Here is a 14,619-nt window from a genome sequence, read left to right as displayed (position 1 = left end):
ACCCCTGATCTAAAGGAAATTGAACAAGAAAATCGTATAATGTGTAGCCAGCTTTACTCGGCACAACCTCATCTTTTATATTTTACAAAAAAAAATTGGGGTAATATGTTGCATTTGTGTGCCCTAATATAACTGTAGTGTATTTTTTTACTGAAATTTTTCCACTTGATAAACCGTTGCACAAATATTGTGCAACAAAACAAATTTAGAACTGCCACCATTTTATTCAACAGGGTGTCTGCTTTCAGAAAATATATCATTTTTGGGAGTTTTAACTAATCTTCAGGCCTAAAATAATTTTTTAACCACTTCCCGACCGGTCGTTGCATATAAACGGCCGGACGGTGGCAGTGCAGGGTCCTGTGGCCGTTTATAAACGGCCTCCCCGCACCCTGCTTGTGCGCACTCCCTCGGAGCGCGCAGCACCGCGATCCGGTACCCGCTGTGTCCTCCGGACACAGTGCACACCGATCGTCGGACAGGACCTCTGTACGAGGTCCCGATCATGTGATCACTGATTGGCCAATCAGTGATCACATGCAATGTAGTAAGCAAGATGTCACTTGTGACATCATTGCTTACTACGTGTGAAATCTGTGAATGATCACAGAGGTCACATGGTACAAAGCTATTCACAACAGCCTTGTACCATGTGACAAACTGTGACCAATCACAGCTCACTCAGTACTTCTCAATGAGTGCAAGAATGCACACAGAGAGAAAGAGAAATGATTGCTTTTACATCCTATATGGGTGTAAAAGCAATCGGTGTAAAAAAAAAAAAAAAATCTTCATCACCCCCCACAAGTAGTACAATGTCACTATGGTGACACTGTACTGCTAGGGTGACGGTATGTAAAAAAAATAAATAAAAAATAATAATATAAAAAAATAAAAATGTAAAAGAAAATGTTTAAAAATTATATTTTTTGGTTATAAACTAATCTGTATTTTTTCTTTTTACTAAAAAGATAACGGAATAAATTTTGGGATTTATGATGAAATATTATTTATTTGCAAAATTTTATTTAAAAAAAAACACTTTTTTTCAAAATTTGTGGACGTTTTCATTTAAATAGCAAAAAAAATAAAAATCCCAGCGGTGAATAAATACCACCAAAATAAAGCTTTATCTGTCTCAAAAAAATGCTAAAATATTCATATGGGTACAGTGTTGCATGACCGCGCAATTGTCATTCAAAGTGTGATAGCCCTGAAAGCTGAAAATTGCCCTGGTCAGGAAGGGGGTAAAAGTGTCTGGTCTGGAAGTGGTTAAACGTGCAAAAAAAAAAAACCCGCAAAAATTGCTTTGGCAGTGAAAGGGTTAAGCCTGCGTGAGTTTTACAATGTATGTTATATGTTCTGTCTGTTCCCCGTATGGTACAGCTTTTCTCTCACCCATGATCTCTCTGGTATATTTTTAAATTCAGCATGTGTGTTTTTACGACTGACGTTTATTTTCTGTTGATTCTTTTTCTCAGTTTTCCTTTCAATTTTTGTTCTTTTTAGGGCCAAGTAGAGATAGAAGATCAGGTGGAGGGGCTGCAGTATTTGGCTGCCAAGCACAGCTTCATAGACCTGGACAGAGTTGGTATCCATGGCTGGTCTTATGGAGGCTACCTTTCCCTTATGGCCTTGATCCAGCGACCTGACATATTTAAAGTAAGTATCTCTGAATGTGTTGCTTTGTGCCATCGTGATAACTAACTGTACCTCTGTATTTGAATGAGATTGAAAAAAATCAAACCTGCGCGTGGATAAATATACAAACTTGAAATGAAATCTAAAAAAGCTGCTCGTATAAAGGCAACATACAAATTAAAAACAAAGAAAATGCAGCGATAATCTATAACATAATAAATAATCATAAAGTCCAAATAAAATAGGTTTGGACAATTTGCACAAAGAGGAGTTCGGCACCGTCCACCATGACCAAGGCACCCGAACGAATAAGCCCCTTACCAGACGTTCTGACCGAAACACACCAGTCAATATACGCAGCCCAAAAGAGGGATCAATAGCGCTGATGATGAAGCTGACAATCCTCCCAAGGAGAAGATTAACTCTTCCTCTTTTGAGATCCTCAAAAGGCCAAAAAAGGACTCCCATCCAGTAATCAAAGAATATAAAAAGACGACAACTCATAGTGTAGTCAATTGGATGACGAAACGCGTTGGGTGGAGCTTCAGCGTGTGACGTCACTGCGTGCTGGAGGGACGGCGGCCATCTTTCTGGTTGGAAATTTTATTTTTAATGCTGGTAACCATTCGTATTGATGTACGTGGAACTTATATTAAATTGGTTTGTAATAATATCAACATACTGCACTATGAGTGGTCTTCTTTTTAGTATTTTGATATTATTACAAACCAATTTAAAACCTATTTTGATTATTTGGGACTTGTATTAATTGGTTTGTAATAATATCAAAATACAACACTATGAGTGGTCTTCTTTTTAGTATTTTGATATCATTAGAAAACAACTTAATACAAGTTTCACGTCCATCAATATGAATGGTTACCAGCATTAAAAATAAAGTTTCCAACCAGAAAGATAGCCGCCATCCCTCCAGAATGCAGTGACGTCACACGCTGAAGCTCCACCCAACGCGTTTCGTCATCCAATTGACTACACTATGAGTGGTCTTTTTATATTCTGTATTTGATTACTGGATGGGAGTCCTTTTTTGGCCTTTTGAGGATCTCATGAGTGAATCTTATCCTTGGGAGGATTATCAGCTTCATCATCTGCATTATTGATCCCTCTTTTGGGCTGCGTGTATTGACCGGTGTGTTTCGGTCAGAATGTCCGGTAAGGGGCTTATTCGTTCGGGTGCCTTGGTGATGATGGACGGTGCTGAACTCCTCTTTGTGCAATTTGTCCAAACCTATTTTATTTGGACTTTATGATTATTTATTATGTTATAGATTAGCGCTGCATTTTCTTTGTTTTTAATTTGAATGAGATTGATTAGTATCTTTTTCGATACACACGTCTTTCTCTTGCTAGCCTTTGTTTTTTTTCCCTTTTTATTTGTGCCTTTTCATATTAGAATCCTTATTAGGCATCATAACACTTTTTACCTACCTATTATATGTCCGTTAATGCTGTCTGTCTTTTGTTTCTCAGGTGGCCATCGCTGGAGCTCCAGTGACACTTTGGATCTTTTACGACACAGGATACACAGAGCGGTACATGGGCCACCCAGACCAAAACGAACATGGTTATTACCTGGGCTCTGTGGCGATGCAGGCTGAGAAGTTTCCTTCAGAGTAAGTCTTTTGATTTAAAAAAAAAATAAAAAATTGCTGAAAATACAGCATCATTTTTATTTTTGAAAGATTTTCAGTCTGTAATTTATCTTTAAAGCAGTAATAAAGTGTTACTAAACCCACAACAGTACAATCAGTATGCAGATGCAGTAAAGCATGCTTGTTATACTCACTGTGGAACCTAAGGGATTAATTCTCCACATTGTGTAAAAACGCAGTTTGATCCTGTCTTCTCTGATCCTCCCATTCTTCTTTTGTCTCCAATCCATCTGCTGATCTCTAGGAGTTACTCTGCACATGCTCAATTTTGTCTGTATTGCTAGAGAGTTTTTTTTTTCTTTGGGAGGGTGCATGAGATCAGCACAGGGCCAATCAGCACTATACAGACAGAGGGTCAGGGGTTATGCAGCCTCATAGGACAGTCAGAGCAGAATGAAAGCTCCTCCTACAAGCTTTAATCAGTGCTCAGCCGGACACTGATAGAAGTCACAAGACTGCTATATACTTCAGATGAGAGAAGGTATTTAGCAGTTTATATTTACTAAAATAATTGCATTTCCATGTTCTGTGCACTGTGGGAGACCAGATATAGTGAATGCAGGGTCCGGGGAGACCGGATATAGTGAATGCAGGGTCTGGGGAAACCAGATATAGTGAATGTTGGGTCTGGGGAGAGCAAATATAGTGAATGCAGGGTCCGGGGAGACCAGATATAGTGAATGCAGGGTCCGGGGAGACCGGATATAGTGAATGCGGGGTCCGGGGAGACCGGATATAATGAATGCAGGGTCCGGGGAGAGCGGATATAGTGAATGCAGGGTCCGGGGAGAGCGGATATAGTGAATGCAGGGTCCGGGGAGAGCGGATATAGTGAATGCAGGGTCCGGGGAGAGCGGATATAGTGAATGCAGGGTCCGGGGAGAGCGGATATAGTGAATGCAGGGTCCGGGGAGAGCGGATATAGTGAATGCAGGGTCCGGGGAGAGCGGATATAGTGAATGCAGGGTTCGGGGAGAGCGGATATAGTGAATGCCGAGTTCGGAGAGAGCGGATATAGTGAATGCAGGGTCCGAGGAGAGCGGATATAGTGAATGCAGGGTCCGGGGAGAGCGGATATAGTGAATGCGGGGTCCAAAGAGAGCGGATATAGTGAACGCAGGGTCCAAGGAGAGCGGATATAGTGAACGCGGGGCCCGGGGAGACCGGATATAGTGAACGCGGGGACCGGGGAGACCGGATATAGTGAACGCGGGGCCCGGGGAGACCGGATATAGTGAACGCGGGGCCCGGGGAGACCGGATATAGTGAACGCGGGGCCCGGGGAGACCGGATATAGTGAACGCGGGGCCCGGGGAGACCGGATATAGTGAACGCGGGGCCCGGGGAGACCGGATATAGTGAACGCGGGGCCCGGGGAGACCGGATATAGTGAACGCGGGGCCCGGGGAGACCGGATATAGTGAACGCGGGGCCCGGGGAGACCGGATATAGTGAACGCGGGGCCCGGGGAGACCGGATATAGTGAACGCGGGGCCCGGGGAGACCGGATATAGTGAACGCGGGGCCCGGGGAGACCGGATATAGTGAATGCCGGGTCCGGGGAGACCGGATATAATGAATGCAGGGTCCGGGGAGAGCGGATATAGTGAATGCAGGGTCCGGGGAGACCGGATATAGTGAATGCAGGGTCTGGGGAAACCAGATATAGTGAATGTTGGGTCTGGGGAGAGCAAATATAGTGAATGCAGGGTCCGGGGAGACCAGATATAGTGAATGCAGGGTCCGGGGAGACCGGATATAGTGAATGCGGGGTCCGGGGAGACCGGATATAATGAATGCAGGGTCCGGGGAGAGCGGATATAGTGAATGCAGGGTCCGGGGAGAGCGGATATAGTGAATGCAGGGTCCGGGGAGAGCGGATATAGTGAATGCAGGGTCCGGGGAGAGCGGATATAGTGAATGCAGGGTCCGGGGAGAGCGGATATAGTGAATGCAGGGTCCGGGGAGAGCGGATATAGTGAATGCAGGGTCCGGGGAGAGCGGATATAGTGAATGCAGGGTTCGGGGAGAGCGGATATAGTGAATGCCGAGTTCGGAGAGAGCGGATATAGTGAATGCAGGGTCCGAGGAGAGCGGATATAGTGAATGCAGGGTCCGGGGAGAGCGGATATAGTGAATGCGGGGTCCAAAGAGAGCGGATATAGTGAACGCAGGGTCCAAGGAGAGCGGATATAGTGAACGCGGGGCCCGGGGAGACCGGATATAGTGAACGCGGGGACCGGGGAGACCGGATATAGTGAACGCGGGGCCCGGGGAGACCGGATATAGTGAACGCGGGGCCCGGGGAGACCGGATATAGTGAACGCGGGGCCCGGGGAGACCGGATATAGTGAACGCGGGGCCCGGGGAGACCGGATATAGTGAACGCGGGGCCCGGGGAGACCGGATATAGTGAACGCGGGGCCCGGGGAGACCGGATATAGTGAACGCGGGGCCCGGGGAGACCGGATATAGTGAACGCGGGGCCCGGGGAGACCGGATATAGTGAACGCGGGGCCCGGGGAGACCGGATATAGTGAACGCGGGGCCCGGGGAGACCGGATATAGTGAACGCGGGGCCCGGGGAGACCGGATATAGTGAATGCCGGGTCCGTGGTTTAGTGACACTTTAAGCCCCAGTTCACATGAATCAGACAGGAATGTGCTGCACATTCCTATGCAATTCAGTGCGGTGCGATTTGAGGCCATTAATTTTGCATAGGCTCAAACCGCGCTGCATGCACTACTTTTGGAAATGCATTGCAACCAGATCGCATCTGGTGTAGGGAAACGCACTGTTTGCCAGCTGTGTTTGGGTTGTCGTTAACGTAAGACACTCGTTGCAGATTGCAACTGCAGTGCGTTTTGAACATGGTTTGGGAAATGCGCATGCGTGTTTCCCGCACCGCGTTATAGTGTGAACCTAGCCTACCATTTTTCTTCTTGGCTTTTTGTATTTGATGTCTTACTGATTTGGGAGCCTGTTTTGTAGTATGGACATATTGGTGTGCAGAACTGGGATTGTATAAACAGTGTCTTAATAATGTCTTCCAGGCCAAGTCGTCTGCTCCTCTTGCATGGTTTCCTGGATGAAAATGTGCACTTTGCTCACACGAGCATCCTGCTTAGCTTTTTGGTGCGCAGCGGGAAACCATATGACTTACAGGTGAGTGTTCTGGACTGTGCTGAAGAAAGCAAGCTTGGTGAACGCTATAACCATCATTACCAATACCGTGTACAGGATTAAGAGGACTATAGTAGCTCTGAAATATAGCAAATTAACCATTTGCCGACCTGCTGTAGTACATTTACTGTAGTAGTACATAACAACGCACCTGTACATCGCGGCTTTCTTCCGGGTCCGCATGCGCACACAGAACCGGAACACTGTGCTGTCAGTCGCTGCAGCACAAGCCGATCAGCAGGTCCTGACCATTGATTTATGACTGGAACCTGCTGATCGGCCCAGGGAATAACAGGTTCTTAACCAACACAAAGCTATCTTCAAACAGCAGCAATGTGCCGGATTTTTTTCTCCCTGAAAAGCAGGGAGTAACAACTGGCAGATTGCTTAGTAAAACAGCACACACACTAAACATTGTTAGACACCCATTTACCCCTTGATCGTTCTACATGTTAACCTCTTCAGAACCAGTGTCATTGGTACACTGACATTGTATATTAGTAGCACTGATCGCTGTATTCGTGTCACTGAATGGCAGTTAGTCAGATTTCCCCCAGCTTCAGTTACTGTCAGATTGCCTGCCACACTTTCACAGTCCCACTGATCAGTGCCATTACTAGAATAAAATAACTAAAAACTCCAGTATATATACCGTCATTTGTAGATGCTATAACTTTCATTCAAACCAATCAGTATACACTTTTTTTCACCAAAGATATAGCAGAATACATTTTGGCCTAAATTTATGAAGAAATTTGATTCTTTACATTTTTTATTGGCTGTTTTATAGCACAAAGTAGAAAATATTTTTTTTTTCTTCAAAATGTTGGATCTTTTATCATCGCAAAAAAATTTAAAAACAGTGGTGATCAAATACTCCCAAAAAGGCTCTACTGTTGTGAAAAAAAAGGAGATAAATTTAGTTTGCATACAGCATTGCATGACGCACCGTCATCAGTTAAAGTAACGCAGTGCTGAACAGCAGAAAAATGGACTGATCATGATGGGGGTAAAATCTTCCGTAGAATAAGTGGTTATTAAGGATGTTCTTGTAACGAATTATAATAAAGAACCAGGATGTTGCATGAGGGATTTAAACAAGTTCAATTAACCACCAGGGTCTTGTCTTTGAGCCCCATACAATAGCCACTTTATTTTATGCAAGGCATGCGATGTGACGCCTTTCTTTGCAGATCAGTCAGAGCGGTGGTCTGACAGCACAGAATATGTAACTTTGAGGGTCATGTTTATCAGTTTGTGTAATACAATGCTGGATGCAATAACTGAAAGCAAAGTCATATACACATACAATAGACAGGTAGTCACACAGGTACATTTAATCAGCTTTTACACCATTAATTATTCATGTGAAAGACCCTCTACCAAATGAATACCTGCCCTGGCACATCATAGTATTCACTCGGCACTCCAAGAAATAACAGAATCCAACTGCAATACTCTTTCACTGTCAAAACCTCCACTTTTATTATCACACGACACACTGGAGGATATATCTTATAGTCATCACAATCTGCATAATAACACACACCAATAATAATGTGAGCATTACAGCATGAAATACACATCAGCGTCACAGCATAGAATTAATACATTACTAAAGCTATGGGAAGACGAGAAGGAACAGACCCCATTGGAACCATACTGCACAGGAGGTCATGGGGAAGCCGTAAACACAACCAATCAATGAGCCCATATAGCCTTGGAAAGAGTCCCAGCGTCAGAGCGTCCCCTTTCACTAGGAAGGCTCCCATCGATCCCGTTTAAACGGCCGGCTTTTAAACCCTTTTCCTGGCAGCTTTCCTGAAGTGGGCGGGTGCCACACCCACTCTAGGAGGAGCTAGCAGAAAGGTTCTGTGAAGATAGCAGAGTCACGTCCAGCCACTATATTGAATAAACTACATTATCTAAGGAGTCACACTTTTGCTTCATATCAGCTTCTTATCTACCCTAAACTTGAAGATTTCTAACTTTTCAAGCAAGTAGGCATCTTTAATTGCACAAACAGGTTCTTATCTCCTAATATTAGATTGTAAGCTCCAAGGATCAGGCTCTCCTAACCCTCTTGTATAGTTGCTGTATTGTCTCCCATTATTTTGTAAAGAGCTGAGCAAACTGTTTGCGCTATATAAATCCTGTATAATAATAATAATAATGTAACATTTCTAGATGTCATAAACCGGTTCAATCCCACAAACAAGTTCTTATCTTGCTTTAATCAGTCTAATATCTTGTGACTGTTCCTTTAGCCAGAAAAATGACATCAGTCACTTCTCATGCTCCTGGCATTTGGGCAACAATGCTTTATTGCAAAAATTACCCAAGAAACAAAAGGGTCCAAGGCTAACACATTTCATAATGAAAGAACAAAGAGCACAGGCCTAGTGCATTACCATAAAAAATGTTTAATAAGAAATAAAGTAGGTGTTGTACTCACAAACGACAATAAAGTCAAGGCACGTCATAAAAGAACAGCTGGGTCAACACCGCGCTGAGTAACAGTCCGCAATAGGGAGTGTAGACATCCAATAGACTGACGCGTTTCGAGGACTTGCCTCTTCCTCAGAGCTCTACACTCCCTATTGTGGACTGTTACTCAGCGCGGTGTTGACCCAGCTGTTCTTTTATAACGTGCCTTGACTTTATTGTCGTTTGTGAGTACAACACCTACTTTATTTCTTATTAACCACTTCCTGTCCGGACACTTTTACCCCCTTCCTGTCCAGGGCAATTTTCAGCTTTCAGCGCTATCACACTTTGAATGACAATTGCGCGGTCATGCAATACTGTACCCATATTAATTTTTTACCATTTTTTTGAGACAGATAAAGCTTTATTTTGGTGGTATTTATTCACCGCTGGGATTTTTATTTTTTTTACTATGTAAATGAAAACGTCCAAAAATTTTGAAAAAAAGTGTTTTTTTTAAATAAAATTTTGCAAATAAATAATATTTCATCATAAATCTTGGCCAAAATTTATTCCGTTATTTTTTTCCAGTAAAAAAAAAAAAATCCAAATTAGTTTATAACCAAAAATTATAATTTTTAAACATTTTTTTTTACTTTTTTATTTTACTTTTTATATTATTATTTATTTATTTATTTTTACATACTGTCACCCTAGCAGTACAGTGTCACCATGGTGACACTGTACTACTTGTGGGGGGTGATGAAGATTTTCTTTTTTTTTTTTTTTTTTTACACTGATTGCTTTTACACCCATATAGGATGTAAAAGCAATCATTTCTCTTTCTCTCTGTGTGCATTCTTGCAGCCATTGAGAAATACTGAGTGAGCTGTGATTGGTCACAGCTAGTCACATGGTACAAGGCTGTTGTGAATAGCCTTGTACCATGTGACCTCTGATCATTCACAGATTTCACACGTAGTAAGCAATGATGTCACAAGTGACATCTTGCTTACTACTTTGCATGTGATCACTGATTCGCCAATCAGTGATCACATGATTGGGACCTCGTACAGAGGTCCCGTCCGACGACCGGTGTTTCACTGTGTCCGAGGACACAGCGGGCACCGGATCGCGGCGGCGCGCGCTCCCAGGGAGCGCGCACAGCTAGAAAAGGCAGGTGCTGTTTAGGAACGGCAACCCGCCCCTGGACTGCCACCGCCCTGCCGTTTATAAACAGCAGGCGGACGGCAAGAGGTTAAACATTTTTATGGTAATGCACTAGGCCTGTGCACCCTCTGTTTGTTCTTTCCTCATTCAGTATATTTGGATTCCCCCGGTCTATTTGAGGGCAGCAAGGTGTGCATGTTCCAGGACATTCTTAATGTGGTTGTAGCATCGAGTCCATCCCCAAGCGCAGGAGCATTTGTGTTTGCTGGTTCTTTGTTCTCAACACATTTCATAGGCATTACAGCGTGCATCACAGCGGCATAAGCGCGGTCGACGCGATCAACTGACCGAAAGTGACAAAAGGACTTTGCACAGAATTGTGACCTTGTGACCCGGGATAAGAGAACAACTGCCGCAAAAGTGACTGCATCACTCAATCTCAGTCCTGTGAAGCCTGAGATTGAGCTCTGAAATCGCTTTTGCAGCAGTTTTCACAATCTTGCACAATATCCTTTTTGTTTCTTTCGGTCAGTTGACCATGTCATCAACATTTTCCCGGAAACTGTGTACACCGTCATAACCTTTGATACTGTACCTCGCGGCACGGCAAATAAATCGGTGACTTCAGTCACAAAGGGACCAGCTAAGCAGCACCAACAATTTGCCCTCTTTGAAGCTCTGTGACGTGACTCCGTATTACTAGCAGCGCACGCAGCGAATGAGGAAAGTGAGGCTTCCCAGGTGTCTCATCAGACAGCGGAAGCAATAGAATGTTACATCACTTCCGCTTTCAATACCAAACATGCTTGAGGCGATTGTAGCCGTATTAGTGCATTTGCGGCAGAAACAATTGAGTACTTTCCGTGATACTTTTTTTATTTGCACTAACAAACAATTTTGAGGACAAGCTTTCGGGGAGTGTGGCCTTCTTCTATTCCTTTGTGATCAGTACTGCTTGGACCTGAAGAAGGGGGCATTCCCCGAAAGCTTGTCCTCAAAATTGTTTGTTAGTGCAAATAAAAAAAGTATCACGGACAGTACTCAATTGTTAATGCCAAACATGTACCGTATTTTTCGCTCCATAAGACGCACTTTTTTCCCCCAAAAAAAGGGGGGAAAATGTCAGTGCGTCTTATGGAGCGAATAAGGGGCGGCCGGTCCGGTATTTCCACCGCGGCCGTGTCAGAATACCAGGCCGGCCGCTCAGCTCTGCAGTGGGACCTTACCTGTTCCTCTATCCAGCTGCGCGCTGTCTTCCCGGCTTCTGTAGTGTGCGTGACAGCCGGGTGCCGAGTGCGCATGCGCAAGAAGCAGTGCTCTTTGTGAATGGTAAGGCGGTACCTGGGACACATGACACATCCCAGAAGCCGCCGGACCAATCACAAAGCGCAGCGCTTCTCGCTCATGCGCACTGGGCATCCGGCTGTCTGCCGAGCGCCGACACTACAGAAGCCGGGTAGACAGCGCGCGGCTGGATAGAGGAACAGGTAAGATGAAAGAACAACTCCGCGGAAGTAAGAGCGGGTACCTGTCAAATTCAGGTACCCGCTCCCCCCCCCCTCCCCAAAGGTCAGCAGTTATCTCCTGTACTGTGTCTGCAGTCTCTGGTCATCTCCTGTACTGTGTCCGCAGTCTCTGGTCATCTCCTGTACTGTGTCCACAGTCTCTGGTCATCTCCTGTACTATGTCCGCAGTCTCTGGTCATCTCCTGTACTGTGTCCGCAGTCTCTGGTCATCTCCTGTACTGTGTCCGCAGTCTCTGATCATCCCCTGTACTGTGTCCGCAGTCTCTGGTCATCTCCTGTACTGTGTCCGCAGTCTCTGATCATCCCCTGTACTGTGTCCGCAGTCTCTGGTCATCTCCTGTACTGTGTCCGCAGTCTCTGGTCATCTCCTGTACTATGTCCGCAGTCTCTGGTCATCTCCTGTACTGTGTCCGCAGTCTCTGGTCATCTCCTGTACTGTGTCCGCAGTCTCTGGTCATCTCCTGTACTGTGTCCGCAGTCTCTGATCATCTCCTGTACTGTGTCCGCAGTCTCTGGTCATCTCCTGTACTATGTCCGCAGTCTCTGGTCATCTTCTGTACTATGTCCGCAGTCTCTGGTCATCTCCTGTACTGTGTCCGCAGTCTCTGGTCATCTCCTGTACTGTGTCCGCAGTCTCTGGTCATCTCCTGTACTGTGTCCGCAGTCTCTGGTCATCTCCTGTACTATGTCCGCAGTCTCTGGTCATCTCCTGTACTATGTCCGCAGTCTCTGGTCATCTCCTGTACTATGTCCGCAGTCTCTGGTCATCTCCTGTACTATGTCCGCAGTCTCTGGTCATCTCCTGTACTATGTCCGCAGTCTCTGGTCATCTCCTGTACTGTGTCCGCAGTCTCTGGTCATCTCCTGTACTGTGTCCGCAGTCTCTGGTCATCTCCTGTACTGTGTCCGCAGTCTCTGGTCATCTCCTGTACTGTGTCCGCAGTCTCTGGTCATCTCCTGTACTGTGTCCGCAGTCTCTGGTCATCTCCTGTACTATGTCTGCAGTCAATTAGTCCAGAATTTTTTTTTCCTGTTTCCTGCCTCTAAAACCTAGGTGCGTCTTATGGAGCGAAAAATACAGTAACTTTCACACCTGAAATCTTAGATGAACCACAAATCATCTAATGTCTCCATTTTTTTTTGTCTAACTCCTGTATCATGTATTATGTCTTAATTGTCTCTTTTTTGTTGCATACTAGTGAAGTGCTTCTTCTTTTCCAGATCTATCCTCAGGAGCGTCACAGTATTCGGGTCCCTGAGTCAGGAGAACATTATGAACTGCACCTCCTATATTACCTGCAGGAAAACCTGGGCTCCCACATAGCAGTTACCAAATCCTTGTGAGCACAGTGTTAGCGGTGCTCAGGGTGGGAAATTGGGAGTGCTGCTCCCCCTGCTGCCGGCAAATAAAGGCACCTGTACACCCCATACACACAGCTTCCTTCTAGACAGACTTTCAGAGGAGAGGAGATGGAAGGCGTAGTATCTATTACCTGCAATGATATCCAACACAATGTACCTGTCAAAACGGATAACAAACCCGGTGTCACCGCTCATAACTGCATTTCTCGTTTCTGAGGGAATCTGTGTTACCTCCGACACTACATGTCTTCTCGCAGATATGATGTGGGCTTTTTGCACTTGTTTTTGTTTTCTATCCCATTTTAGCCACATGCGGTCCGGCTGAGCTGTAATGTAATGCTATATGGAGGACATTCATGAAAATAACTCTTTTACAGGTGACTCTAAAATAATGTCGTGATTGACCTTCTTTAAATCTTTACCTAGACCAGGGGTAGGCAACCTGCGGCTCTCTAGCTGTTGCGGAACTACATTTCCCACGAGGCATTGCAACATTACAAAACTGACAGTTACAGCTATGACTTGCAGAGGCATGATGGAACTTGTAGTCTTGCAACAGCTGGAGAGCCGTAGGTTGCCTACCCCTGACCTAGACACATTTTGGAGCTAGCTTGCCTATATGTATATGGAATACTTTGATCACCAACTACTCAAAGCAGACCTAGGGTCTCCCTTTAAAAAAAAAACGCCATGAGAGATACACAGGAGCTGCTGTTGTTGACCTTCAGAAAATGCTATTTGCCCGGCTGTTATATTGACCCATCAGCTATAAGGCTACTTTCACACTGATTTTTAGCAAAAATGCATATGCATTTTTACAGCGTTTGTGGTGCGTTTTTTTTACAGGACACATGACTCAAAAACTGATCACCAACTACTCAAAGCAGATCTAGGGTCTCCCTTTAAAAAAAAAAAATGCTATGAGAGATACACAGGAGCTGCTGTTGCTGACCTTCAGAAAATGCTATTTGCCCGGCGGTTATAGTAACCCATCAGCTATAAGGCTACTTTCACACAGTGTTTGTGGTGCGTTTTTTTTTTTTACAGGACATGTGACTCAAGAACTGCACCAAAAACACAACACTATGCGTTTTTGCAGCCTTTTCCTTTGATTTCAATGGGGAGGTGCGTTCTTGGTTCCTTTTCTGTACTGCACCAAAAATGCAGCAAGCAGGATGCAAAAAAACGCATCGGACCCGCGTATAAAGTCCCATAGGAAAACATGGTCATACGTTTTTATTCCACTCTTTTTTTTTTTTAATGCAAAAGCGTAAAACAAAACTGATTGGTGTGAAACCAGCTTAATACATAAAGGATAAGTTCATCATTGAAGCATGTTACATGTTCCACCCGATTTTAGGTTAGAGTATGTAGCATGTTACAGCATCTGCAGCCTCTTCCCCCTGCTCCCCCCGTTCCCCAGTCCCATGACAGTACATAAAGGATAAGTTCATCACTGAAGCATGTTACATGTTCCAGCCGATATTAGGTTAGCATAAGTAACATGTTCCGGCATCCACAGCCTCTCCTCCTGCTCCCCTCCCCCACTTCCCATGACAGTACGTAAAGGATAAGTTCATCATTGAAGCATGTTACATGTTCCACTCGTTTTTAGGTTGGAATATGTAACATGTTC

The 14,619-nt window shown here is 44.8% G+C and overlaps 1 protein-coding gene across 4 annotated transcripts in view; it reads left to right on the top strand.

Annotated features, from left to right (window-relative positions):
- DPP8 (dipeptidyl peptidase 8) overlaps nt 1–14,206 on the top strand; it is a 90,820-nt gene extending 76,614 nt beyond the window's left edge. For all 4 annotated transcript variants that reach the window (XM_089661922.1, XM_089661924.1, XM_089661923.1 and 1 more), the window contains exons 16-19: nt 1,510–1,662; nt 3,133–3,275; nt 6,369–6,480; nt 12,843–14,206. In XM_089661922.1, the coding sequence (XP_089518048.1) occupies nt 1,510–1,662; nt 3,133–3,275; nt 6,369–6,480; nt 12,843–12,965 (531 nt within the window). In that variant the 3' untranslated portion in view covers nt 12,966–14,206. The remainder of the gene's footprint in view (nt 1–1,509; nt 1,663–3,132; nt 3,276–6,368; nt 6,481–12,842) is intronic.
- Nucleotides 14,207–14,619: the final 413 nt, after the last annotated feature.

This window comes from Staurois parvus, unplaced genomic scaffold (assembly GCF_062004578.1).
Source record: "Staurois parvus isolate SC_StPar_1 unplaced genomic scaffold, SC_StPar_1.0 ptg001407l, whole genome shotgun sequence".
Lineage (NCBI taxonomy): Eukaryota > Metazoa > Chordata > Amphibia > Anura > Ranidae > Staurois > Staurois parvus.
This window is presented reverse-complemented; position numbering and strand designations above follow the sequence as displayed.